The sequence below is a fragment of the Corvus moneduloides genome, chromosome 11, assembly GCF_009650955.1.
Source record: "Corvus moneduloides isolate bCorMon1 chromosome 11, bCorMon1.pri, whole genome shotgun sequence".
NCBI classification, from domain to species: domain Eukaryota; kingdom Metazoa; phylum Chordata; class Aves; order Passeriformes; family Corvidae; genus Corvus; species Corvus moneduloides.
In genome coordinates, this window is record NC_045486.1 from 16,940,524 (window position 1) to 16,963,062 (window position 22,539).

The window sequence follows — 22,539 nt, forward strand, 5'->3', positions numbered from 1 at the left end:
GGTGAGACAGGGCTCTATTGAGGGCCATCGCTGCCATCACTTCCAGCACATGATGATGTTGGGGTCGTTCTCCAGGCGCTCATCCAGCTCCTTGTAACTCATGCCTGGGAAGTGAGACAGGGGGGTGTTAGTGGGGTGTCAGTGGCGTGCCCAGTAGTGGTTTCGGGGGGCTGGGTGCGCTCCCCGAGCCCTGCCCCTGGCAGCATGGGCTTGGCAGCCTGGCTTGGAGAAGAGCCTGGCCCGCAGTCGTGTCTCCCTGCGGTCTGAAGGCTCCCAAAGGGGCAAGAACCCAGGACCAGTGCACAGCTGTGGGCAGGCAGACATTCCCGTGTCTCCCACCAGCCCTGGGGCCCACACGGGGCAGGGGATCCTATGGATCCATACCAGTCTTGCAGCAGATCTCATCGTAGCTGTGGCAGCCCGTGTACAGCCGGGCTGGGTGGCTCCGCTCATCCCGGGCTACCTTGACGGGGTATTTCTGGAGCCGCCGAATAAGGCCCTTCATCAAACCAAACTGGATAAGCCTCCTGGGGATGAGAGAGGAGAGACTGGGACCACAATGCTGAGGTGCCAAATGGCCCAGCTCCCTGCATTCCCTTCCGTTCCACATGCCCCACCACTGCCTCATGCTTCCTACCCTACAGACACAGGCGTTGGGTACTTCCTGCTCGCTCTCTCTGCCACCCCCCAGTGTCACCACTGCCCTCAGGGGCTTATCAGGAGGGCTCTGACCTCTCGTCCACCCTCTGGAGCTGCAGGGTGTAGCGGGAGATGAGGTCTCGCACGGTGGTGCCAGGGCTCAGGCCGCAGTACAGCTGGAAGACATCCCTGAGGCTGGCCCTCTTATGCCCTGCAAGGACAAGTCACCAGTCAGCTGCCCTGTCCCTCTGCCTGGGCCAGCATCCCTAGGCAGGGTCACTGTACCTTGTTTGGTGACATAGGACAGACACTCTTCCAGGAGACCCTTGTCATCCACCAGGTCCTGGACCTTCGGCGTGGTGCAGTAGACATTGGAGTACTGGAGGGTGATGGAAAACCAGCTCTGCTCAGCTGTGGCTCTGAGACAGGCCCGGCCCACTCCAACCCTGCTGTCCCCCCTCCACAGCCACCCTGATGGCACAGCCACTGCCCAAATCCTGCTCACAGCCCTACGCTCTGTGGCCTGACCCACCTGGAGTATGGAGACAAGTGTGACAACTCCGTAGTACCTGCAGATGGACAGGAAAAGGTGAGAGGTGCTCTGGCAGCACCCACCCCCCTCCTCAGGCTGTCCAGCCCCTCCAGGCACTCACAGCAGGTTCTGCACAGCAATGCGCACCAAGTTCAGCTCCACATCGGCTTCCGCTGAAATCTTCTGCACGTGCCGAAATCCATCAATGTAGGGCAAGATCTGGGAGGGGAGGAGGCAAGAATTAAGAGGGCAGAGAGGCATCACCCTGAAGCCTAAGCAGCTCCCCTCCATCCCCAGGTGCACTTTAACCTTGTGCTGGTGAATGATTTGCTCACAGGCCCAAGCACAATGACAAGGGCAGCACCAAACGGTGCTCACTGACGTGATCTCCAGGACAGCCCAACTCCCCTGATGGTCTGGAAACAGATCCCCTTCAAAGCGTAAGCACGCGGACCTGCTGCGTGGTGAGATCCCACTGGGAGTTGAAGAAGTCATCCTTGTCTTGGGTGAAGACAGGGACGTCGTACTCCTGCACAATGGGGGGGGTCCGGGCGCTGCTCAATCACCTTCAGGTGGATGGTGTTCGACTCATCTACTTGGGAAAAGGGAAGGCTTAATCTCCATGGAAACCTGGGCTAGCTCGGGAGCTTGCAACCAACAGCCCCAGGACACCACCACGTCACACAGAACAAGGTGTTTGCAGCCCATAACCCCATCCCAGACATCCCTTGGAGCCAGGTAGGGCAAGGCTGGCTCAGACCCTGTCCTCACCGTACCTATGGGCAGGGTGCACTTCCCTTTGGCATTCAGCTCCTCCAGCAGGATGGTCATGATGGGAACCAGCTTCTGTTTACTCTCCTCGTTGGAGATGAATCCGCTTTCCAGCTAAAGAGAGCAGAAAGTCAAGTCAGCTCCTCCCCACAGGATTAGTGGCTATAGGAGCCCAGATCCTGATCTCCTTTAAAATTGCAGTGGTATGTAGGAAACCAGCACAATCCCCTCCACACTGTAAACCTGGCCCCTGTCCCAGCAGTGCCCAGTGACCCTCAACATGCTCCAGGACACGGCTGAGGTGCCCACGCTCTGTGGGGTGGATCAGGAGGCAGCCTGGCAGTGCCCAGGCCTCACCTCGAGGGTGGTGAGGTAGCCAGCCAGCTTCTTCACGATGGGCTCCAGCGCACAGGCCTTGGCTCTGGCGTCGCACACGAAGCCCAGGTTGAAGAGCAGAGCATTCCGGCTGTACTTCTTGTGCTCGATGCACACAGGGCAGCCGATCAGCTTCTTCTCCATGGCCGTCCTGTGAGGAGACACCTATGGCCTGTCCCTATGCCCTCAGGGAGGCTCGAATCCCCCACAAAGATAGTTCCCAATCGGCTCTGGAGGTGGGGGCTTCTTTACATTGCAGGAAAAATGATACCTAAGCCCTACATGCTCAGAGTGCAAATCACAGTCTGAAGAAGGGGGACAAAAAAATCAGCTCTCAGAAAAGGAAACAGTCTCCTTTGGAAACCAGCACAGCTCTCCTGACTGGTCTGACTTTCCTGGATTTAACGCTGGCGGAGCAGCAGATGCAGCACCAGCCCCCCCCTGCCAAATCTGACCACCCACCCTCGGCACGGGTACCTGGGGGCACCGCAGTGACCGTGCCGGCCACGGGGCCAGGAGCCCCCGCTCGCTGGCACTGCCATCCCACCGAGCTGTCCTCCGCACCGAGGCCGGCGGGACAGCGGGGCCCCGGGGGCAGGGACGGGCTCTGCCCGCACTCACACGGTGATCAGCTTGTTCTGCAGCTCGGGCTTCGTGATGACATACACCTGGATGGTGTCAAACAGCTCCCGGGAGATGAAGTCCTCCGGGACCTGCGGCGGCACAGGACGCTCCGTTCCAGCCGAGCCCCGTCCTTCCCCGGGGAGCACCCACCACCCCTGTACTCCCTTCCCCTCCGTGGGCGTTACCATGGCCCAGTCCCAGCCCCCCCGCCGCGGCCAGGCGCTGCGGGCCCCGGGCCGCTCGCCCCGCACCTGGTAGGTGATTTTGGGCCCCAGCGTGGGGTGGAACTCGCTGAAGAACACGCACTCGATGCGGCCGCCCATGGCGGGACGCGGAGCAGCCCCGGCCCCAGCCCCGCCGGCCACCGTAGCGCCGCTCCCGCGGAATCGCACGGCCGCGCGGCGGGGCGGGCCCTCGTATTGAGCGACAGCGTTGTCCGCCACTCAGCGGCGGCGTAGCGCGGTGGGGGCGGGCCTTAGCGCAGACGGACAGCCCGCCTCATCCAATCGGAGCCCGCGCCGCGGTCAGGCCGTGTCGGAGGCGGCGGTTCCGCCCGCCCGGCCAACATGGCCCTGACGGCCGAGACCGAGTCCCGGCTGTACCGCTCGCTGCGCGTCGCCTCCGGCGCCGCCGCGCACCTCGTGGCGCTGGGATTCCCTGCCGCCGTGGCCGTGCTGGCGCGGCCCGGATCCAGTGAGTGCCGGTGGGGCCGGGGCTAGGGGCGCGGGGAGGGCCGGATGTCTCAGTTCACCTCACCCTGCCCTTCCCTTGCAGGTCTGTTCTCCTGGCACCCGCTGCTCATGGCCCTCGCGGTAAGTGCCGCCGCCCCGTTCACGGCGCCCGCTGCCGTGGAACAGGCAGGGGCCGTGCCGGTGGGGCCCCTGGGTGGTGGGTGTCGAGCCCCGGGAGCTCCCGGGTGATGGGAGGCTGAGCCCCGGGCGGTGGGTGCCGAGCCCCGGGAGCCGCGGCGCAGGGGCGTTTGGCCGGTGCCAATCCCGCTGCCCCCTGCCCCCCAGTTCTCGTTCCTGATGACGGAAGCGCTGCTGATCTTCTCCCCGGAGACCTCGCTGCTGCGCTCCTTCTCCCGCAAAGTCCGAGTGCGGGCGCACTGGGCCCTGCAGCTGCTCGCCCTGCTCTGCGCGCTCCTGGGGCTGGGAATCATCACCTACAACAAGCACCTGAACGGCAAGGGCCACTTTGTCACCTGGCACGGGCTGACGGGGCTGCTGGCCGTGCTGTATGCCGGAGGGCAGTGCGCTGGGGGTGTGCTCCTGCTCTACCCCAAGCTGATGAAGAACTGGACGTTGGCCAAGCTGAAGCTGTACCACGCAACCTCAGGGCTGGTGGGCTACCTGCTGGGCTGTGCCAGCCTGATGCTGGGCATGTGCTCCCTGTGGTTCACCACCACGGTGACCGGTGCCTCGTGGTACCTCGCCATGCTGTGTCCCATCATCACCAGCCTGGTTATCATGAACCAGGTGAGCAATGCATACCTGTACCGCAAGCGGAGTCAGCACTGAGGGCTTAGTGCTGACCTGAACTTCCCAGAATGAGCTGGGTCTCCCTTTGCAGCCCCCCTGCTCGCACAGGGTCTCCTTAGAACTTGGTTTCTACCTACTCGTCTTTCATTAGTCCTGGATTGTCCATAGTGTCTTGTCCCTGGGGAGCAGCTGCGATGTGTGTGACACCTCACCCCTGCCTCGGCAGGGACGTTCCTCAGCACAGGTAAACCTGCCGGTCCCTGCGGCAGCTTGGTGCTCAGTGCTGGGAAATGGAGGGCTCACTCAGGATTCCAGCTCCTTTTCCCTTCCCACGCAGGGCTGCTTTGGCGCAGGCAGGACAGGAGCCATCCTGGTGAGGAGGGCAGGGAGTCCCCTCTCTCCCTGGAGGCTGCAGCAGGCCCCACGCTGCCTCTCCTGCCACAGGGGCAGCTTGGCCAGGAAAGCACAGGGCACGGTTATGGCTTCAGCCTTGGCAGGGCTGGGGCAGGGTGGTGGCACCCGAGCAACGGTGCTACAGCAGCACATGTGTCCCCATGGCACGGGCACTCCCTGGGATCAGAGCGGCAGCTCTGCCCCGAGGCCCTGGGTCTGGGCACCCACTGCCACGCACAAACCCCTCCAAACCCCTCTGTGGGCTGGGCTCGGCCTGCTGGGGTGGGGTCAGTTTACAGAGCAAATTACTGAGCCGGGCTGTGAACCTGCAGTCAGCAAGTGATTGTGTCCTTCGGAGGGGCACAGGGAACAGCGTGAGCATGGGGGGAGGCACAGAGCTGGGGGATGAACCTTTGAGAAGGCAGGAAGAAACCTCCTTGCTGGCACAACAGCCTTCCTTCCAGCACGCATCCTGCTCCCGGCAGGGCTGGAGAGCTGGGAGCGGCTCCCAGGCTGAAAAATTCCTCTGTATCCAGAGCTTTTATTCAATAAAAATTTCAGGCAGCTAGAGTGCAACAAGCCCTCTTACTCCTTGGGTGGGATGACTTTTGGGGTGCAGGCAGACATCTCCCCCTGCAGATTTCCCACCTCCTGCTGGGAGCACCTGGGAAGAAACCCCCTCCCCAGCTTCCTGACAACAGCCCCCAGGGGCTGCTCTGTGCCAGGCCCCCCACCCTGCCTGTGCTCTGCTGCAGGAGCCAATGCTTTCAAAGAACTCTTTATTGATACCCAAACATCTGTGTTCTTCCCATTTGACAAAACCTTCTCGTGTGGTCCTTTAAAAAAATAATCATGACACTGCTGATCTGCATCTTGGGCTGGGAATTGCCCGCTGGATCAGGAGCTGTGGAGGCTGTCGCAGGGAGCATCCTCCATCCAGGAAAAAAGACCTCATCAACACAGAAGGAGAGAAGAGAAAGGAGGAGCCCGTATTCTACCTGCAGGAAAGAAAACCTGCTGCCAGAGGAAGCAGCAAGAGCCCCACTGTAAAAATTAATTCCAGCTTCTAGTGTAATCTGGCAAACGGATTAGCCAGGGAGCAGCCAAGGGCAGCAGCTCCTCGCAGGGGGAGGGGGCAGGAGAGGGAGGAGGAGAGAATCCCCACCGCGCAAAGCCTGGAGCTGGCAGTGTTGGAGCACCACCAGGAGGGACTGGGTGGCCTCTTCCTGCCCAGTGTCCTGTCCCCTCCTACCCAACAAACTTCTCACCGGTCCTGGTGAGCTCCTGCTGGGGCGAGGGGAAGCTCCCCGTGGGAAAGGCAGTTGGAAGAGAAACCCACCAGCCTTCCCACTGCCTCAGTTAGGGACAAAACTACCTTCAGAAAGGAGGAAATACGTGTTGAGTGCTCTGGCCAAGCCCTGGCACAGAGGAGAAGCTGACTTTGATCCCGCAAGGGCCAGCACAGCGGCTTGGGGCAGGGATCAGCCCCATGTCCCTCTCCCAGAACAGCCCCCGCTGCCTGCGCCGACTCCACGGCCTGTCCTGCGCTGAGGGGAGCAGCTCCAGGAATTCCTGTCCTCACCGTGGTGGCAGTGTCACTGTCCCGGGTGCCTGGTGCTGGCCGCGAGCAGCAGCGAAGCGATGGAATGAGGTATCCCCCGCCTGTGCCGCGGGAGGAGTCCTTGCTCCCGGCCGTGGGGGACACGAGGGGGATTAGCAGCTCTCCAACGGAGACAGGGCAGGAAGGGGGCCGGTCACAGCTGTGCCGGGGCGTCCTGGAAGCTGATGAGGTTGGACTCCTGGCCGGGACTCTTCCCGGCCGCGCCAGGCTCGGGCAGCAGTGGGCTGTCAGCCTTGGCTGCCGCCTCCTCCTCATCATCCTCCATGCTGGGCCAGGCCGACTGGTCCTCCACTCGCTTCAGCCGCTCGTTCAAGGCCTTCAGGGCCAGCTGCCTGCAGGACAAGGGCACGTGGGTGGGTTAACCCCGGGTCAACGGCTCTGCCCCACGGGGCACTATGCAAGTCAGTCCCTGGCTTCTTCCCAGCAGGAAAGGGTGGATTCAGTAGTGCCAGAGAAGACCTGGAGCACCTAGGACTGCTCCACAGAAATCCACTCCAGTTCCCAGACTACACACAGAGTTTTCATGCCACGTGGTGCAATTGGAGGCTGTCAGACAGCACACGGGCTGCTCCGGGAATGGGGAATAAAGGCATAAAACAGGGCAGGAAAAAGGGAGCGCCAGCACCTTGTCCAAACCCTCCTACCAGACATCAGGAAGGCCAGTGCTGGCTGTGCTGGAGGGCTGGGGTGTGGGGCTGACTCACTGCCCTCCCCTGCGCCAGGGTGAACTGGTGCAAGGCTGCCACGACCAGGGGTTGTCACTGCCCCGGGCTGTCCCCCTTCCTCCTGCAGCGACCCCTAACCCTGTCTGCTCCTTTCCCAGGATCTCCCCTGCCTTTCCATTGCTGCTCCTCATCTGGAAGAGCAGGATAACGTCCCACCAGCTCCCTGAAATGCTCCTCACCACCTCTGTGGCACAGCAGCCCCCAAGCAGACCCCATGGAGAAGGCCCCTCCTGAGCTCCTGCACCTAAATCTCCCCTTCCTCCTTGTTTGGATTTTAAACCCCACCCTCGCTGTCCCTAAACATTATCCCCATGGTCAAGGCAGGGCAGGTGGTACCTTCTCCTCTCGGCATCCTGGGGGTCCGTCCCCGGCAGGCTGATGGTGATGGAGGACGGGGCACCCACGTCGTAGCGCTTGACGGTCTTGCGGCACAGCCGCACCTTCACCAGCACGCTGTGCACCAGGTTGGCCACTAGACCCACCACGGGCTGCAGGATCTCGGGGAAGAAAGTGGCGAAGGCGAAATGGTCGCTCATGTCTCCGCGGCCTCTACTGTGCCGCTGGTAGAAGCGTAGATAGACCCAGCTGGAGAGGAGCCCGAAGCCGTACGAGGCCAGTACATTGCTCTCGACGAGGGCAGCGAGCCGCAGCAGAGCCAGGAGAAGGAGCAGGAGCATGGGGACAGCCTTCATTCTGACCTGAGGCACCTTCAGTACGGTGCTGTCCCCCATCGTCTGCTTGAGGGCCACCAAGACCCCCCCAAGGAAGCCCAGCCCGCCGTGGATGCGGACAGCGAACAGATAGTCGAGGTGGAAGGAGGCCACATAGGTGAGGAAGTAGGCGAGGGCCGCCAGGAGCCCCACGGAGATGTTCACCACGGCGAAGAAGACGAGCAGCTCCAGCGCGCCCCAGAGGGGCTCCAGCAGCCGCCCGGCCGCCCCCAGCGTGGCCAGGCTGGCCGCCAGCCCCCAGGCGCGGTCCTCCACCAGCCCGTGCGTCAGCAGCGTCCACACCCAGAAGTTGGGGGGCAGGAGGTAGCCGGGCGTCACCCCCAGCCCGTAGGCCGTGTCCAGCCCGAAGGAGAGCAGGTACAGCAGCACCACGGCGGCGCTCAGCAACTTCACCACCACGCTGGTGCCGGCCAGCGCCGCCAGGAAGTGCTGCCGGGCCACCGGCAGGTACCGCCGCATCTTCGGCCCCGCGGGCGGGACGGGGCGGCCCCGCGGGGGATGCCCGGCCCCACCCGCCCGCCTCCCCGCGCCGGGCCCCGCGCAGCCGCCGGCCGGCCCCGGCCCCGGCCCCGGCCCCGGCCCCGGCCCCGGCCCCGGCCCCGGCCCCGCTCCCTCCCTCCGCCGCCGCCGCCTCGGGCCAGGCCGCGCTCAGACCCTCTGCTGGGCCAGGCCGGGCGCGGACAAACAGCGCCGCTGCGCATGCGCGGAACGGGAGCGCCGGGGCGGGGCCGGCGTGGGGGCGAGGCCAGGACATCGCAGGGCAAGTCGGGACTTGTAGTCCGGCTGCGTGGGCAGCGCGGGGCGACACGGGACAAACAGAGGGGGGACACGGACACGGGGGGACATGGGACAAACGAGCGACACGGACGTGGGGAAGAGAGGTGGCAGAACACGGTTATGGGGCATGAGGGGCACAGTCATGGGGATGCGTACATGGGGGGCACACACCCTGGGAAATGGGGGTATGGACACGGACGGGCTGGACACGGGGCGCACTTGGGGACATTGACCCCCTGCAACAGGGGGACACGGGCGTGGGGACACAGGCACAAGGACACGGGCATGGAGTAGGGCGTGGGACGGGTGACACAGTCCTGCGGGGACACAGGGAGAGGGGGGGAGTCCGGGGGGGCTGAGCCCCTGCTGTCCCCCAGCCCCGCCTGTGCAGCGTGTGGGGCTCTGTGAGCCCACGGCTCTGCGGTGTCCCTGCCTGTCCCGTGTCCCTGCCCCCCCGAGGTGTAGCAGGTGTGAGGGCAGTGTCCCACCTGCCAGGAGCACCCCGATATCCTGCGCCTCCCCACATGCCGTGCCCCCCCAGCCGTGCCCACCTCCCCGGGCAATGACGCAGCCACCGCCTGTGAAGTGAAAATATGAACATTATTTAATAACTGAGTCTCTGTAATAAACCATTTGAAAATATTTTACAAGGAGTCACACGCACGATATCTTACAAATTGTCTTTTTGTTGTTTTTTTTTTTAAGTTTTCCAACTCTTCTGTACAAAAAAAACCAAAAAACCAAAAAAAATTAAAAATAAATTAAAGAAAATCAATTAAAAACTCAATGCCTTTGAATGAGCAGAGAGAAGCTTTTGGGTGGGGAAAGGGCAGGAGGTGACCCCGGCGGGACGGGGGGCCCAGGGCCACACCCCCCCTTCGTCTCATTGGTTTTTAACTTAAAATAGACTATATATGTATATATTTATAGGTATGTATAGTGGTGGTTTTCTGGCAGAGCACCTAACTAGACTACAGAAGTACACACACTCCCGGTAACACAGAGCCATCTGTTCAAACACGGTTCCCAGAGACAGTAACCAAACACACACTGAAAAAGCTACAAGCAGAATGACCATTAATTAACCCCAGCACTAATTAGCGCCTGGTGCCCTCCCCAGCCCCCCCGGGATGGCCATGCCGAGGAGGCTCCCCTGAACCCGGTTGATGGGGTGGCTCTGAGCGGGGTGCCCCGGGGGGGTGAGGGTCCCCAAGGCCGCCCAGGGACCCCCGGCACTGCCGGGAGCAGCGGGGGGCGAGGGGGGGGGTGGGTGTGACACCCCGGGGTGTCACAGCTGGGCACCCTGCACCGGGCCCCTCCAGCCCCGCGGCACCTTTTCTGGCTGGGTTTGTGGGGTGCAGTGGGGTGCCAGGGCTGAGCAGCCACGTCGTCCCCTCCTTGGCACCCAGTGGATTGAGTGGGGGGGAAAACACCACCCCCCCCCGACCGCCCGGGGGTGAGCCCCAGCCCCTGGGGACACCACTGCGGGGCCATCTCCCGTCCCCCCAGCGCTGCGTGTCCCCAGCCAGGAGCTCCGCAGCGCCCGGGAGCAGCCCCGGTGCCCCGAGGGACGGGCACGGGCGCCTGGCAAGTCCCTTCGGGGGACATGTGGCACCTCCCGCTCCACTTGGCACTCGGGGACGTGCGGCACGTCCCGCGGCGGGGCATGTGGCGTGACCCACTCGGGGACACAGGGCATGTCTCCCAGGGGACAAGCAGCACGTCCCCCCGGCCAGTGCGGCTTCTTTGGCAGGGCAAGGGGGTCCGGGCAGGGCTGGGGGTGGGGAGCAGGGCTGAGTGGGCAGGATTCACAGTGATCTGCAGAACGGAAAAGAAACAAAATACTTTCTCCGCCCCCCATCCCCCCCCCCCCTTTTCGTCCCAGTATCTGTGCCCAAGAACGGCTGAGCCCAGCGCAGCGACCCGGGCTCCATCGTGCCCCGGCGCAGGCAAGGCCACTGCCCCCCGCCCCTGTCCCTGCCCGCTCCCAGCCCCAGCCCGCAGGGATGCTGGAGCTGCCGCACACGCCCTGGGGCCGGTACCGGTAGAACAAATGATACTGACCCGCACACTCAAGTCCTTTCTTTTTTTTTTTTTTTTTTTTTTTTTTCCCCCTCCCTTTTTTTTTTTTTTCCGTTTTTTTTTTGTTTTTTGTTTTGTGTTTTTTGTTTTTTCCCATGTGTCCTCATTGCTGACAATAAACGCCGCCGGTCTCCAGGTGAAAATGTTGGAAACTCGATGTAGAAAGATCTGCTTTAAAATCTTCAGGCTAAAAAAATAGGCGAGGTGGATGGGGGGGGGTCGCGGGCGGAGGACACCGACGCCACTTTTCCAAGTCCGAGCGGCCGGGAGGGCGTGACCCCGGGGCACCGTCCCGGTCCCCGCTCTGCCGGGGAGCCCCTGCCCGCGCCCCGGCTCTTCTTTGGCTGCGGGCGGTGGGGAGAGCGGGGCGGTACCGTGGGGGTCCCCGAGGCGGCGGAGGGGACGTCGCTCCCGCTCCACCGGGCCGGGGAGGGGCATGGAGATGGAAGTTGAAAGAAAAGAGAGCTGGCGGGGGCGGCCAGGGGGCTAAAGGCAGGCGGCAGGGGGCAGTGGGTGCCGGCTGGTGCTGGAGTAGAGGAGCAGCAGCTGCAGCGAGAGCAGGACCCCCAGGGAGGGGGAGAAGGAAGCCCCTCGGCCGCAGTCTGAGGTATCTTCCTGAGGGGGCGAAGAGAGAGGGGCCGTGGGGCACCCCCAGCAGTGCCTCGGCAGCCCAGGGCCACCCACCTCCCTGCAGCCCTGTGGCGTCCTGCCCTGTGGCGCAGCCCCCGGGAACGACCCCTGGTGCTGCTCTCCCTGGGACCCCATGGCTCTGCTCTCGCGCCAGGAGAGGACTCCATGGCATTGCTCTCCTAGGGACCCGTCATAGCTCTGATATCCCCAGGCAATACCCCAGGGCTCCTGCCCCCTCCTCCCTATTCCCATCAGAGGGGTCCCCCCACAGCACTGCACCCCCGCGATCCCCTCATGGCTCTGCTCCCGCCAGGGGGCGCACTCACCTTTCCATTCCCCCCTCAGGGGTGACCCGCTCAGCTCCGCTCCCCTGGGATCCCCCCATGGCTCCACTCCCCTGCTCAGAGGGAACCCACTGCCCGAACTTCCCCCTGGGCACCACCCCACAGGGGAGCACTCCACAGGAGACCACCCATGGCTCTGCTCCCCCACCAGAGGATACCCACTGCCCCCATCCCTTCCTAGGAGACACCCCCGGCTCTGCTCCCCCCACTTCCCCCTACACCACACGTACTGTTGCATTGTAGTCGAAGCAGATGTGGGGGCCTTTCCGGTAGCGGGGCCTGTCCACCAGCTCACACTGGTTGGGGTCCCTCGGGGGGGCTTTGCAGGTCAAGGAAACCACCAGGGACAGGGCAGTGGGGGCTTGTAGGGCACCCCCAGTGCCTTTGGCCACAGGCGAGCTCCCTCCACCCCTGCCAAACTTCAGAGGTCTTTTCCCCCCTGCCTGTCCCAAAGACCACATGTCCCCCCACCCTGCTGCCACCACATCCCAGTGGGATGCAGCTGAGACATCAAAGGATACCTCTTACCTCTGCCTGCAGCAGCTTGACAGACTCACACTGGCTGCAGAGGGGCTTGTCAGCCACCACGAAGAGCAGGTTGGTGTTGGCCAGTCTCTGCGCATGGAAGAGCCTGGGGGTGTGAAGGTGGTGGGACCCCACTTACCCTGTGCCCCAATCCCCCCCAGCCCCAGTGCCAGCCCTGCTGGTGTGTGGCTCTGGGGAGGCTGAAGCAGCAGCACCTCCCCAGACCCAATTTCATGACAGTCCTTCTCCTCCTCCCCATCCCTGTCCCCAACCTCATCCCTATCCCCATTCCCTGCCCTGGTCTCCATCCCCATCCTCAGCTCCACCTCCCCCATTCCCATGCTCAGGGGCTGCCCAGGGACTCGGCACTGATGGGCTTCCAGGGCTTGGTCCCACACAGAGGAGCTCTGGAGAAGTCATCACCCACAGCCCATGGGGACACTACTGTTCCTCTCTGTCCCCCCTCCGGCTACCACAGTCCCCCCGAATGCTGCACAGCATCTCCAATCGCCCCCACACAGGCTGCTGCATGGGGATCTTGGCAAAGGCACCTCGGGGGTGTCCCCAGCCCTGCCCAGGGGTAGGACAGCAGGGACAGACCCACCTGGAGCAATTGCCGCAGTCGATGATGGCGTTGTAGGTGGCGTTGACAGTGCTGAAGTAGTACTGGGTCTGCTTCATGATGCAGCTCGTCTCCCTGGCCTCCATGCCGTCCCCCACCACCTCCTCTGTGCCAGCACAGTGCTGTGGGCCAAGGGCCACCAACCCCCCCAGCCTCTGCCCACCCCCAGCCCTAAGCTCCCCAGGGACTCACCCGTCTGGAACCAGCTGCTGTAGGTGAGGCTGTACAAGAACTGCTGGAACAGGGACCTGAGGAAGGAAAGTGTGGCCATGTCAGGTGTCCCAGCCCCAAGGACACCCCAGTGTCACTCTGCAGTGGAAATGACCCCAGGGAGGGGACATGGCAGGACTCACCAGGCTGCGGCTGAGGTCCACCAGGCGAGACTCAGGAGATCGGCCACAGTGGGCTGTGGGCAAAGAAGGAGCAGTGAGCCAGCAGGTCCCCATGAGGGACACACTCATGGGTCCCTGAGCTCCCAGACCAGCCGGAATGCACCATCCCTATGCGCGCTCACCACGAAGACACCACGGGGTGCTGCACCCGTGTTGCTGGGGGCCTCGGGGGCACAGACAGACTGGAAGTCGTAGGACTCCTTGCGCGTGTAGAAGGAGTTGTTGTAGAGGGCGGACATCAGGTTGGCATCCACTTCACTGAAGAACTTGCCCACCTGAAATGGGGACACTCAATCTGCAGCCAAATGCCACCTCAACATGGAACTCCCCTGGAGGGGACTCGAGTGGGGCTGCATCACACCACCCATGACATGAGTTCAAGGGTCTCAGCTCCCCACTGGCATCCCACGCCCAGAAGCACTGTGGGCACTGCTCACCTGGTACCAGTGGTCCTCCTGGTTGGAGAGCACCAGGAAGCCCCCATCATCGATGAGGACACAGATGAGGTCCTGGGGAAGGAGGGCAGTGTCATCCAACCCTGGCCATGCCTGGGGCAAGGCAGGACCAGCAGGGTGGGGGGTGGCAGTTTGTCAGGCAGGGGGGCCAGCGCGGTGTCCCCAAGCCTCAGAAACATCTCAGTGCCTGGAGCACATGTGCTGGGTGCTGGGTGCAGGGAGCAGGAGACACCACCCACCCTGGGTGTTTAACAGCCTTTTCAGGGGGTCCACAGTCCATGGGGCAACCCCCAGGTCTTCATCCCTACGAGGTGGGCTGGGTCTGGCTGAGCTTGGGGAGCAGCAAGGGAGAGGGTGGGTGCACAGGCTGCATAGGCAGGGGACAGGGACCCCTCCCAGCCATTCCCTACTCCCCCACCAGCTGCCCCCACCCCTGCCCCCCACCCACCTTGTTGTTGGCCTCACAGTCCATCTCACAGCTGCTTGAGGGGTCACACTGCCAACCAAAAGCAGGGCAGAGGGACAGGTTAGCAGGATGGTCATCCCCCCGCAAGGGAACGTGCAGGGTGGTGTCCCCAGAGGCTGGGGACAGGTACCCTGAGGAACAAGCCCAGTGCAACCACAGGTACCATGTCTCAGCAGTGCCCTCCAGCAAGCAGAACTCCCTCCCTGTCCTGTCCCCACCCCGTTCCCTGGTTGTGCCAGCCTCCAGGACGTACTCGGCGGGTGCCCAGCTGGTCACGGTCCGTCCTGTTGCTTGCCAGCACTTTGAACTTCTCAGCCCAGGCCTCCAGGTCCAGCTTCACCCCCACCACTGGGGCAGTGGGGAGATGGGGTGAGCCCTGGCGTGGGGGGGGGGTTGCAAGGACCCCCCAGCCTGGCGCCAGGGCACCCAGCTCCCTACCTACCTGCGGGCTTCAGAGTCTTGCCCTCGATGCTGAGCTCCACGGCGGTGCTCACCAGGATCCCGATGGTGTTGTTCTCCAGGTCTAGTCCCCGGTAGCCAGCTGTGGAAGACAGGGGTGACATCAGGGGACACATGGAGCCAGCAGCAGCCTGTCACCCTGAGCTGGCACCCACCATCCCGGTAGGGTGGCTTGAAGATGTAGCCCTTGTTGTCCAGGCTCCTCCGATAGAAGCTGGCGTTGAAGGGCTCCGGTTCCTCCTCCCAGTCATCTGCGGCCCTAGCAGGGAGCAGCCACAGCCATGACTGTAACTGTCACTGTCATCTCTGGTCCCACCAGAGATGGCCCAGCAGGAGCAGATATGTCACTGTGCAGGGTGGACACTCACTTGTTAGGGAAGACACGGGTGATGCCCCCATCAGTGGCAGCGAAGACAGCCAAGAGGCTGTACCTGCAAGGAGAGGGGCCAGGTACGCCGGCCATCAGTGGGGTTTTGCTCTGCTCCAGTCTCCACGGCCCATCCCAATCCTCCTCTGTCCCAAGACAGTGCTGCCCACCCTGGGCCATCTCCCCTCCACCTACGTGTTGAGGTCCTGGTCCTTCCACACCCTCTCCACCAGCTGCTGCGTGATGCCCGTGTCCAGGATCAGGTTGTGCAGGAGGAAGTTGTCGCCTTGAGAGGAAGGTGGAGAGGAGAAGGTGAGGGCTGGCCCCATGGGGGCCACCCACGTCCCCTGCCCTACCCCAGCACCCACTCTACAGCAGCTCCCAGGACCCCAACCCCAGCATAGTTCATCCCCTGCTCCATCTCCCCCTGCATCCCTGTCCACCCCCAACTCCCTGGCAGCCCCCCCACCAGCCATCCCAGCTACTCACACTGCTTGGAGTCTGGGGTCACCTTTTCCATGAGGGCAATAAAGTTTTCCAGGAATTCAGTGTTGTTATCCGACAAGTCGAGGTCTTTGCAATACTCTCTGGGGTTTGGGGGACAAGGTTTGTTGTTCGTGGGAATGGAAAAGGTAAGGTCAGTTCTCCCCCAGGGACGGCAGGGTGGGTGCTGGCTGTGCTGCCAGCACCCAGGCTTGACAGGGACACAACAGTGGTGATGTGCCACCTCTCCTGGGAGTGTCACCCCGCCAGGGGAACTGGCTGTGGGCAGCTCTGCAGACTGCCCGGTACCCAGCCCCTGCTGCCTGCAGTGCCACCAGAGCAGCATCACACCAGTCACCGGGTCTGTCACTGCCACAGGCACTGAGGTGCCGTCACCTCTGCCAGGGCAAGGTTTGATGGATCCTGGTTTGCCCAGAATACTACAACACTGAGTCCATCTCTCCCATACTGGTGGGGCTACTGGTGGGACTGGGTGCCTCTGACACTGTACTTACCTGTGGGGCCAGGTGGGCACCGCTGTGCCCACCCTGCCCTGCCCCTGTGGCACCCCAGGGATTAGGGGCTCCATTGTGGGTGTGAGCAGGGATTTGCCTCGGGATTCTCCACAGCTGCACTGGCAGCACCAGGCAGGCACTCAAAGCCGTACCTGTGCCCTTTGCACAGATGGTTGGGTGCTGGCTGAGCCCCAGCTGGTGGAGATGGGTGCTCACCCATGGGCATCACTGGCCCTGAGACCCTCCTGGGACAGGCACTATGGTGGGTACCATGTCCCTGCTTCAGTCTGGAACACCCTGAGCACAGAAACCCAGCCCCACCAATGCCAGGGACAGCTGTAACCTGTTGGTCACCACGAGGCTCTGACTGGGTGGCACAGGTTAGTGCCACCCCAGGGTGCCAAGAGCCTCCCACCCTCAGCAGTGTAGCTGTGAACAGTGCTGGGGTGCTCAGAGCTCCCCCCACTCACAACCTCTCTGCCAAGCTCCTGACTCTGCCATAAACCTCATTAAGAGGACAAATGTTGGAGCAAAGGGTGGCAGTGAGCATGCCCTCAGGGCAGCTGAAAAAGGTGGGGCACCCTGGCCAGCTCGGCCCAGCCCCACAACCCCTGGTCGGGGGGGAACAGCCACCTAAATATCTCCACCGACACGCACAGATACAGGTACTCACACACCCACGGGGAACAGGGGATATACGGTTTCTGAAAATTTCCAGTGGCCCATGGGCGCGGCAGTGCCGGCTGCAGATCATACAGTCGCCCTGGGTGCCAGACACGCCCCGGCACACTGCCCCTCCCTGCCCCTGCCCACGCCGGGCAGCACCCACCGCAGCAAGGTGCCCATGGAGCCGCTCTGGGGACACCTCACCCTGTTTTCCACAGCCCACTGTTTTCTCCAGCTGCACCATCTGCAGAGCCCCACACCGGACACTGAGCCCATCACTGTAGGCTGAGCAGGACAGTGGGCGCAGACCCACTCCTGGGGCCTTGGGCTCGGGCATCACCTCCCTATCCATCCTCTTAGTGTGCTTACAGGCCAATTTTCATTAACAGTTTTCCTGTTTCTCATTCACACTCTGCTTTGGCTCCCATGTGTCCTGGACTTCACTCCCACTGCCCAGCAGAGGGCCTGGGGACTAAATTCCCCAAAAAGCCGGGGCTGTGCAGTGACTGTACATTTTGGGCTGGTCCACCCAGTTAGTGTGAGTGACTGCTGCTGTGGGCTGGGAAGGTGGGGGGTACCCGCAGGTGGCCATGCTGTACCTCAACCCACTCCAGTCCCCAAAAGCTGCACTGGCAAAACACCCCCTAACAGGACGTTTAGCTGCTATAAGGACCTATCAGCAGATAGGTGATTAGCTGATGATGTTAATTAGGGCTGGTCAGAGATTGCACTGTAGTAGCGGGAAGGGCAGGGTGCTGGCAGAGCCATGGGGCTCCTCAAACACCCCACTGAGGGATGACCCTTCATCCCTGCTAGGTGACAAGTCTGGGTGGCATGGCCCAGGGGAGGGGACATATCTGTCTGTCCAGCGGCCACTATGCTGTCCTCATGTCCCCAAATCCTCTGGGCATCCCAAATTTGAGCCGAAGTCTCCTCTTCCTTATCCTTCCCCCCCCTCCCCCGCAGCCAGCACGACTGTATGATGCCGCCGCCGGCGCCTCGCTCGGCAGGGATTTTCAGAAACTATACCTATATATGCACGCGCAGAGGTCGGGCTGCACCGGGTGCATATATAACTGTGCTGGATGCAACCGGGGGGGGCGGCGGGGCCGGGGTCCCGGCGGCAGCCCCGCGGCCGAGCGGGCACACGACACACACAGCCACAGGGCACGGGGAGCGGGGACAAGGCACGATGAGGCGAGGATGGGGGCGATGGCGGGGTCGGCAGCGGGGCCGGGGCGGATGCACACCTCGGCAAGCGCACACGCAAAGCTACCTGGGAGCAATGAACACATGTCCCTCCGACTCAAAGCTGTTGGGCAGCAGGTATTCAAAATCTGCAACAGAAAGGGAAGGTTATCCGGCGGGGAGCGGGGACGGGGGCGCCGGGGCCAGGAGGGAGAGAGACGGACAGAGAGAGAGAGAGGGGAGGGAACCAAAAAAAAAAAAGAGAAAAAGGCATTTGCTGCTCTTGGTAACAAGAGAGGAAGGAAAAGGCCGTTCTGCTGTTGCTGGCACCGCACGGGAAGGAAGGTTAGAGCCAAATCAGGAGAGGTTTGCCCATCTCGGCTCGAATTTGCTCGGTCGCGGGCTGAAGGCGCGCGGGTGCGTACGCGCGGCCGGTGGCGGGCACGCAGGGACACACAGACACACACACATATATATATGTGCGCACATGTATATATATATATGCATGTTCGGGAGGGCGGGGGGACGTCTCTCTCTCGGGGAAAGGGTGGTGGACGAGGGCGGGGAACCACATGCTGCGCTCCTGGCCGGAGGAGGATCACCAGAACACTCGGTTGTCGGGAGAAAAAATAAAGGGAGTTTTCAGGCATCAACATGGCCAGAGGGGAACCTTGCCGAGGACAGTCCAACCAGAGGCTCCCGCCCTGCTGCAGGGCCGTGCAATGCGCTGATGGGCTCCGCTGCCGGGCACCGGTGCCCCCTCCCTCCCCGGGGCGGTGGTATCCCAATGGGGACGGGGATCCTCACTCGCCCGCCAGCGCACTCCGCCTTAACAGGGGGGTGCAGCCCAGCACGTTTGGGGTGTCTCTGGGAATGCCCCCGGCAGAGGAGACAGAGGATGCAGGGCTCAGCTCACGGGGGCGAGCTGGCTTAGGGGGTGCATGGGACACGCCGGGGACAACATCTCCCCCGACGGGCACCGCCACCTCCTTGCCCTCCCGCCAGCTCCTGGTGCATTGCACGGCACAGCCAGAGGTTGGACTGTTGCTCTCTGAGGGCTGGAGGCAGGGGCTGGGTACAAGCCGATGAGAGGAAGAAGAGGAGGAGGAGGAGGAGGAGAGGAGTACAAAACACTCGTACTTGGTCCATCAGCATTGCCATCACAGGGGCGCTGGGAGGAGGCAACTCAAGGCTGATAGAACAGGGCTGAGGGTGACACTTCCACCTCCCCACTGTCCTGCCCGCCTGGCCCGGTCCCTCATGGCCCCTCCTCTGCTGCAGTGCCCCCCCAGCCTGTGCCAGGGAGGGGGTGCTGCCGGGCAGGCTGCTGGTGGGTGCCGTGTGCTGGGGGCTGTATGGGATGGAGAGTGGTGGCGGGTCCCATGGGGACCGTGTGTGCTGCGTGTCCCCTGGCCCCCTGTGGGGCTGTGTGGGAGCTGTGGGTCCTGCCTCAGGGGGCCCCTCTGGCATTGAGGGAACGTGGGCCAAATCCTGCCCTGTGTCACATGGGTGATGTCCTGCTCCACTGCAGGGGGAGACCGACTCCAGCACCTCAGCCTGCCTTGGTGGGACTTTGGGCTCAAACTTGGCTGCTCCCAGGGGCACAGACGGCACCAGGACACCGTACCTTCAGTGGTACGGTACACTGAACCATGCCATGCTGGTCCCCAGGGCAGGGGGGATGGCCACCGAGCAGCTGTGGGGGCAGGCAGTGTGGCACCCCTGGGCTCAGCCATCCCGCGTGCCCATGGGGCCAGGCTCGCTGTCACCTGTGCAGCTGGGAGGCACGGCCCCAGGTTGTCCCATCCCCGTCTCTGCAGAGGGTTCCTGTTTGCAGGCTTTCCCCAAAAAGCCTGTCCCAGAGGCTGATGGCAGTGGTGGATTGGGCCTCCCACCTGCCCTCCATCCCTGCCACCTTTGGGCACCCACCCCATAGCCCCCTGCTCCCTGCACAGCCCTATCCCTTTCAGGTTGAGTTGTCTTGGGGAGGAGGAAGCAAAGGAGCCAGGAGAGGGGGAGAAGGAGCTGGAGGAGACGAGCGGGAGAAGAGGAGCAAGAAGGGGCAGCCTTGGGGAGGAAGAGCAGGGCATCCAACTAGCTACAAAAAACCTCGTGGATCAAAAATGGCAGTTTCATACGAGATCGGCTCTTGAACGGTATCAAACCAGGTTTGGGAGTGATGCGCAGGGAGGGAGTGGGGATTTTTGTGACAAAGCTCTCATGAACAGAACAAGACATGTTGCTTTCAAATAAAGAGGGAACTGGAGGAGAGGAGGAGGAAGAGGAGAAGGAGAAGGGAGGAAGGGCGAGTTGGTGGCGGTTTGCAGGTTCGGCGTGGCAAACGGGCAGGGAGATGGGCAAGCAGGGGGCTGGGGGGGACTGGACACGGGGCAGGGGACGGGGTGGTGAAGGTGAGTGGTCTGAGACTGAAAATACTTGCCCTTCATTTTGATGTTTGGTACTGTGTGAATCCACCATAGAGAGAAAGCAAGAAAAACAACAAACAAAAAACAACAAACAAAAAAAAAAGGGGTTGGGTGGAAAGGGGGAAGGGGGGCACAAACAATATTTTATTCAATCGATGTTTGAATAAAAATATTGTGTATTATAATCATACCAAAAGGAAACCTCTTGCAAAAAACGACATGAAGAAAAGAAAACAGAAGAAAAAACCCAGTAACAAAAGGAAAAGAAAAGGCCACAGTGAACTAAGAACAAAAAAAATATGCAAAGATATAACTAGAGAAATATATAGATATATATTCAATACTCCAAAGGAAAATGAGAATCAGTAGCAAACAGTTGCAACAGTCTTGATATCAAAATGTCCTCACTGAGTCAGGGGGCATGCATGGCACGGTGGGCAGAACTGGGGAGGACAGGGGGATCCCCCCTCCCAGGGATGGGGACAGCTTGGCCTTGTCCCCACAGGGACACAGGGCTCCTGCCCATGGATGGAGGGGGTGGCAGGGGCTGGATCTGGAGGGGGGCTGGGGTCAGGCCCCTGGGGTGGCCAAGGGGGAGAAATGGGGGGAACCGGAGGGCAGAGGGGAAGGGTCCGGTTCTCCCACAGGGGAGAGGGTCCCTGGGAGCAGCGTGGACCTGAGGTGGGGAAAAGGCTCGGGGGTCAGGGGAAAGAGAAAGAGAGAGAAAGGGGGGCCAGGCTAACACACACGTACACAGATTAATTCCAAACAAAAATCAAAACCAACCGAAACCGAACTCATAAAAAGAATAAATGGCTTAAACCGAAACCAAAGTATCGTAATAAACCAAAGGAAATTAAAGAGATCCATGCAAACTTCCCCAGGCTCACAAATTAACTGGCTGCTACAGTGCCATCCCTCGTCCCCGGGAGGCGAACAGGCAGCGCCTGCCTGCAGCCCCGGGCTGGCATTTTCGGGTGCAAAGCCTAAGGACCAAACCCTGGCCCCTGGGGCAGCCCAGGCAGGCAGCTCGCTTTCCCTCTGTGCGCTCACCTCTACTCATGCCTCTCTTAGCTTTAGTTTTGCTCTTTATTTTGCCTCTCACAGTGATCCCTATAACTTTTCACAAGTCTGCTTTGTGTTTCTCCCCCCGACAGCCATGGGCTGGCGTGGGGTGAGGGGGAGTGCGAGAGGGTGGCAGGGAGGGCCAGGGGCTACTTACACTTCACTTGCAGAATCTGGTCGCTGAGGTTGGCCTGGATGTAGTAGGTGCTGTAGGGAGGCAGAACCAGCCCCAGGCTGTGGAAAGGAAGAGCAGACACCTGGTGTAAGGCTTTACACCCACCCAGAATCCTTGGCCAGCTCCCAGTCCCTGCCTGGCACCTGGCGGCAGCAGCTTGACCTAGGCGATGGCAGGCAGCAGCCCTACTGGCCTGCACAGCCTGCTGGGTCCTTCTCTCCAGGAGCTGCAGCCAGCGCTATCCTGAGGCATCCAGAGTCATCCCCAGAGCACCCAGGGTCATCTTGGGGCATCCAGAAATCTGGCATGCAGGGTGTGGGACAGGGGTGGGAAAGGAGATGGCAGGAGGTGGTCCAGGGGCTGCTGAACCCACAGGAGACACTGCCAGGGGGAACTGGACTCCTTGGTGCCAGCTGCAATGGCCACTGGCCTTTGGAGACAGTGGCTGCCAGGTGCTGCCAGGAATAAGCGAGCAAGGACCACATTCGTGACTCTCATCGGGTGTCACATCTGCACCAGAGCCACTGGGATCTGGGCTTCCTCCCTAAACCACCCCTTCAGATAACCCTGTCTGCGCTGGCAGCACGGTCTGGGCATTGCAGCCAGCACGGCAGAGGTGGTGGCACTCCAAAAAGTACATCAGAGGTGGTGGCACCCCAAACCACAGGTGTCAGGAAGAGAGTGGTGGCTTTTTTCTGTTCAGTGTTGGTGGCACCCCGTGCTGATGGCATCCCAGGGAGACCCAGGAAATATCTCTGCCACAGAGCAGAGCCATGGGAGCGCAGGGCTTTCATCCTACAGATGTGTCACCTTGTGTCATTGTCCCCTCCCCAGTGGTGCTGCTTGGCTCCAGAGGGGTGACACCGTGGGGGATGGGACTGGGGCTGCACTGGGGACACCTGGCAGTGCTGGGTAGTGGCTGTGACCCTTGCTAGCCCCTCCTGAGCTGAGTGGCGAGGAGAAGGAGGATAAGGAGGGCACACTGGGCAACAGGGGCCCACACAGCTCCT

General features: G+C 61.9%; 4 protein-coding genes across 5 annotated transcripts in view; 1 reads left to right on the top strand and 3 right to left on the bottom strand.

Annotated features, from left to right (window-relative positions):
• Positions 1–12: 12 nt before the first annotated feature.
• NPRL2 (NPR2 like, GATOR1 complex subunit) lies at positions 13–3,345 on the bottom strand. Its single transcript, XM_032120740.1, is given in 12 exon segments — positions 13–104; positions 385–527; positions 733–850; positions 925–1,018; positions 1,172–1,208; positions 1,293–1,390; positions 1,626–1,715; positions 1,717–1,763; positions 1,948–2,056; positions 2,300–2,468; positions 2,939–3,030; positions 3,193–3,345. Coding segments are annotated over 12 exon segments (1,137 nt in total). The 5' UTR covers positions 3,265–3,345; the 3' UTR covers positions 13–36.
• A 109-nt stretch (positions 3,346–3,454) lies between these two features.
• On the top strand, positions 3,455–5,391 carry LOC116449324 (cytochrome b561 domain-containing protein 2). Its single transcript, XM_032120742.1, has 3 exons — positions 3,455–3,634; positions 3,716–3,753; positions 3,958–5,391. Exons 1-3 carry the CDS (start codon positions 3,508–3,510, stop codon positions 4,459–4,461), a joined length of 669 nt encoding a protein of 222 aa, XP_031976633.1. The 5' UTR covers positions 3,455–3,507; the 3' UTR covers positions 4,462–5,391.
• A 186-nt stretch (positions 5,392–5,577) lies between these two features.
• On the bottom strand, positions 5,578–8,418 carry TMEM115 (transmembrane protein 115). Its single transcript, XM_032120741.1, has 2 exons — positions 7,498–8,418; positions 5,578–6,768 (listed from the first exon to the last, which is right to left on the bottom strand). Exons 1-2 carry the CDS (start codon positions 8,349–8,351, stop codon positions 6,570–6,572), a joined length of 1,053 nt encoding a protein of 350 aa, XP_031976632.1. The 5' UTR covers positions 8,352–8,418; the 3' UTR covers positions 5,578–6,569.
• An 832-nt stretch (positions 8,419–9,250) lies between these two features.
• Positions 9,251–22,539, bottom strand: part of CACNA2D2 (calcium voltage-gated channel auxiliary subunit alpha2delta 2) — a 212,933-nt gene continuing 199,644 nt past the window's right edge. The window contains exons 22-39 of one of the 2 annotated variants that reach the window (XM_032120798.1): positions 21,512–21,588; positions 20,304–20,324; positions 17,952–18,012; positions 15,501–15,598; positions 15,207–15,297; positions 15,013–15,075; positions 14,800–14,903; positions 14,628–14,726; positions 14,439–14,533; positions 14,168–14,215; positions 13,702–13,773; positions 13,387–13,539; positions 13,226–13,278; positions 13,065–13,120; positions 12,855–12,978; positions 12,247–12,356; positions 11,956–12,044; positions 9,251–11,366 (exon numbers count right to left, since the gene is read on the bottom strand). In XM_032120798.1, the coding sequence (XP_031976689.1) occupies positions 11,238–11,366; positions 11,956–12,044; positions 12,247–12,356; positions 12,855–12,978; positions 13,065–13,120; positions 13,226–13,278; positions 13,387–13,539; positions 13,702–13,773; positions 14,168–14,215; positions 14,439–14,533; positions 14,628–14,726; positions 14,800–14,903; positions 15,013–15,075; positions 15,207–15,297; positions 15,501–15,598; positions 17,952–18,012; positions 20,304–20,324; positions 21,512–21,588 (1,543 nt within the window). In that variant the 3' untranslated portion in view covers positions 9,251–11,237. The remainder of the gene's footprint in view (positions 11,367–11,955; positions 12,045–12,246; positions 12,357–12,854; positions 12,979–13,064; positions 13,121–13,225; positions 13,279–13,386; positions 13,540–13,701; positions 13,774–14,167; positions 14,216–14,438; positions 14,534–14,627; positions 14,727–14,799; positions 14,904–15,012; positions 15,076–15,206; positions 15,298–15,500; positions 15,599–17,951; positions 18,013–20,303; positions 20,325–21,511; positions 21,589–22,539) is intronic. The other variant, XM_032120799.1, reaches the window with a different exon arrangement.

What these genes read in the sequence shown, in the direction of transcription:
- TMEM115 (XM_032120741.1), bottom strand. Translation starts at nt 8,351, where the DNA reads ATGCGGCGGTACCTGCCGGTGGCCCGGCAGCACTTCCTGGCGGCGCTG. An exon ending in CAGGATGCCGAGAGGAGAAG is followed by an intron (nt 6,769 to 7,497) that starts GTACCACCTGCC and finishes CTTGTCCTGCAG; the next exon opens with GCAGCTGGCCCTGAAGGCCT.
- LOC116449324 (XM_032120742.1), top strand. Translation starts at nt 3,508, where the DNA reads ATGGCCCTGACGGCCGAGACCGAGTCCCGGCTGTACCGCTCGCTGCGC. An exon ending in GCTGGCGCGGCCCGGATCCA is followed by an intron (nt 3,635 to 3,715) that starts GTGAGTGCCGGT and finishes CTTCCCTTGCAG; the next exon opens with GTCTGTTCTCCTGGCACCCG. An exon ending in CGCTGCTCATGGCCCTCGCG is followed by an intron (nt 3,754 to 3,957) that starts GTAAGTGCCGCC and finishes CCTGCCCCCCAG; the next exon opens with TTCTCGTTCCTGATGACGGA.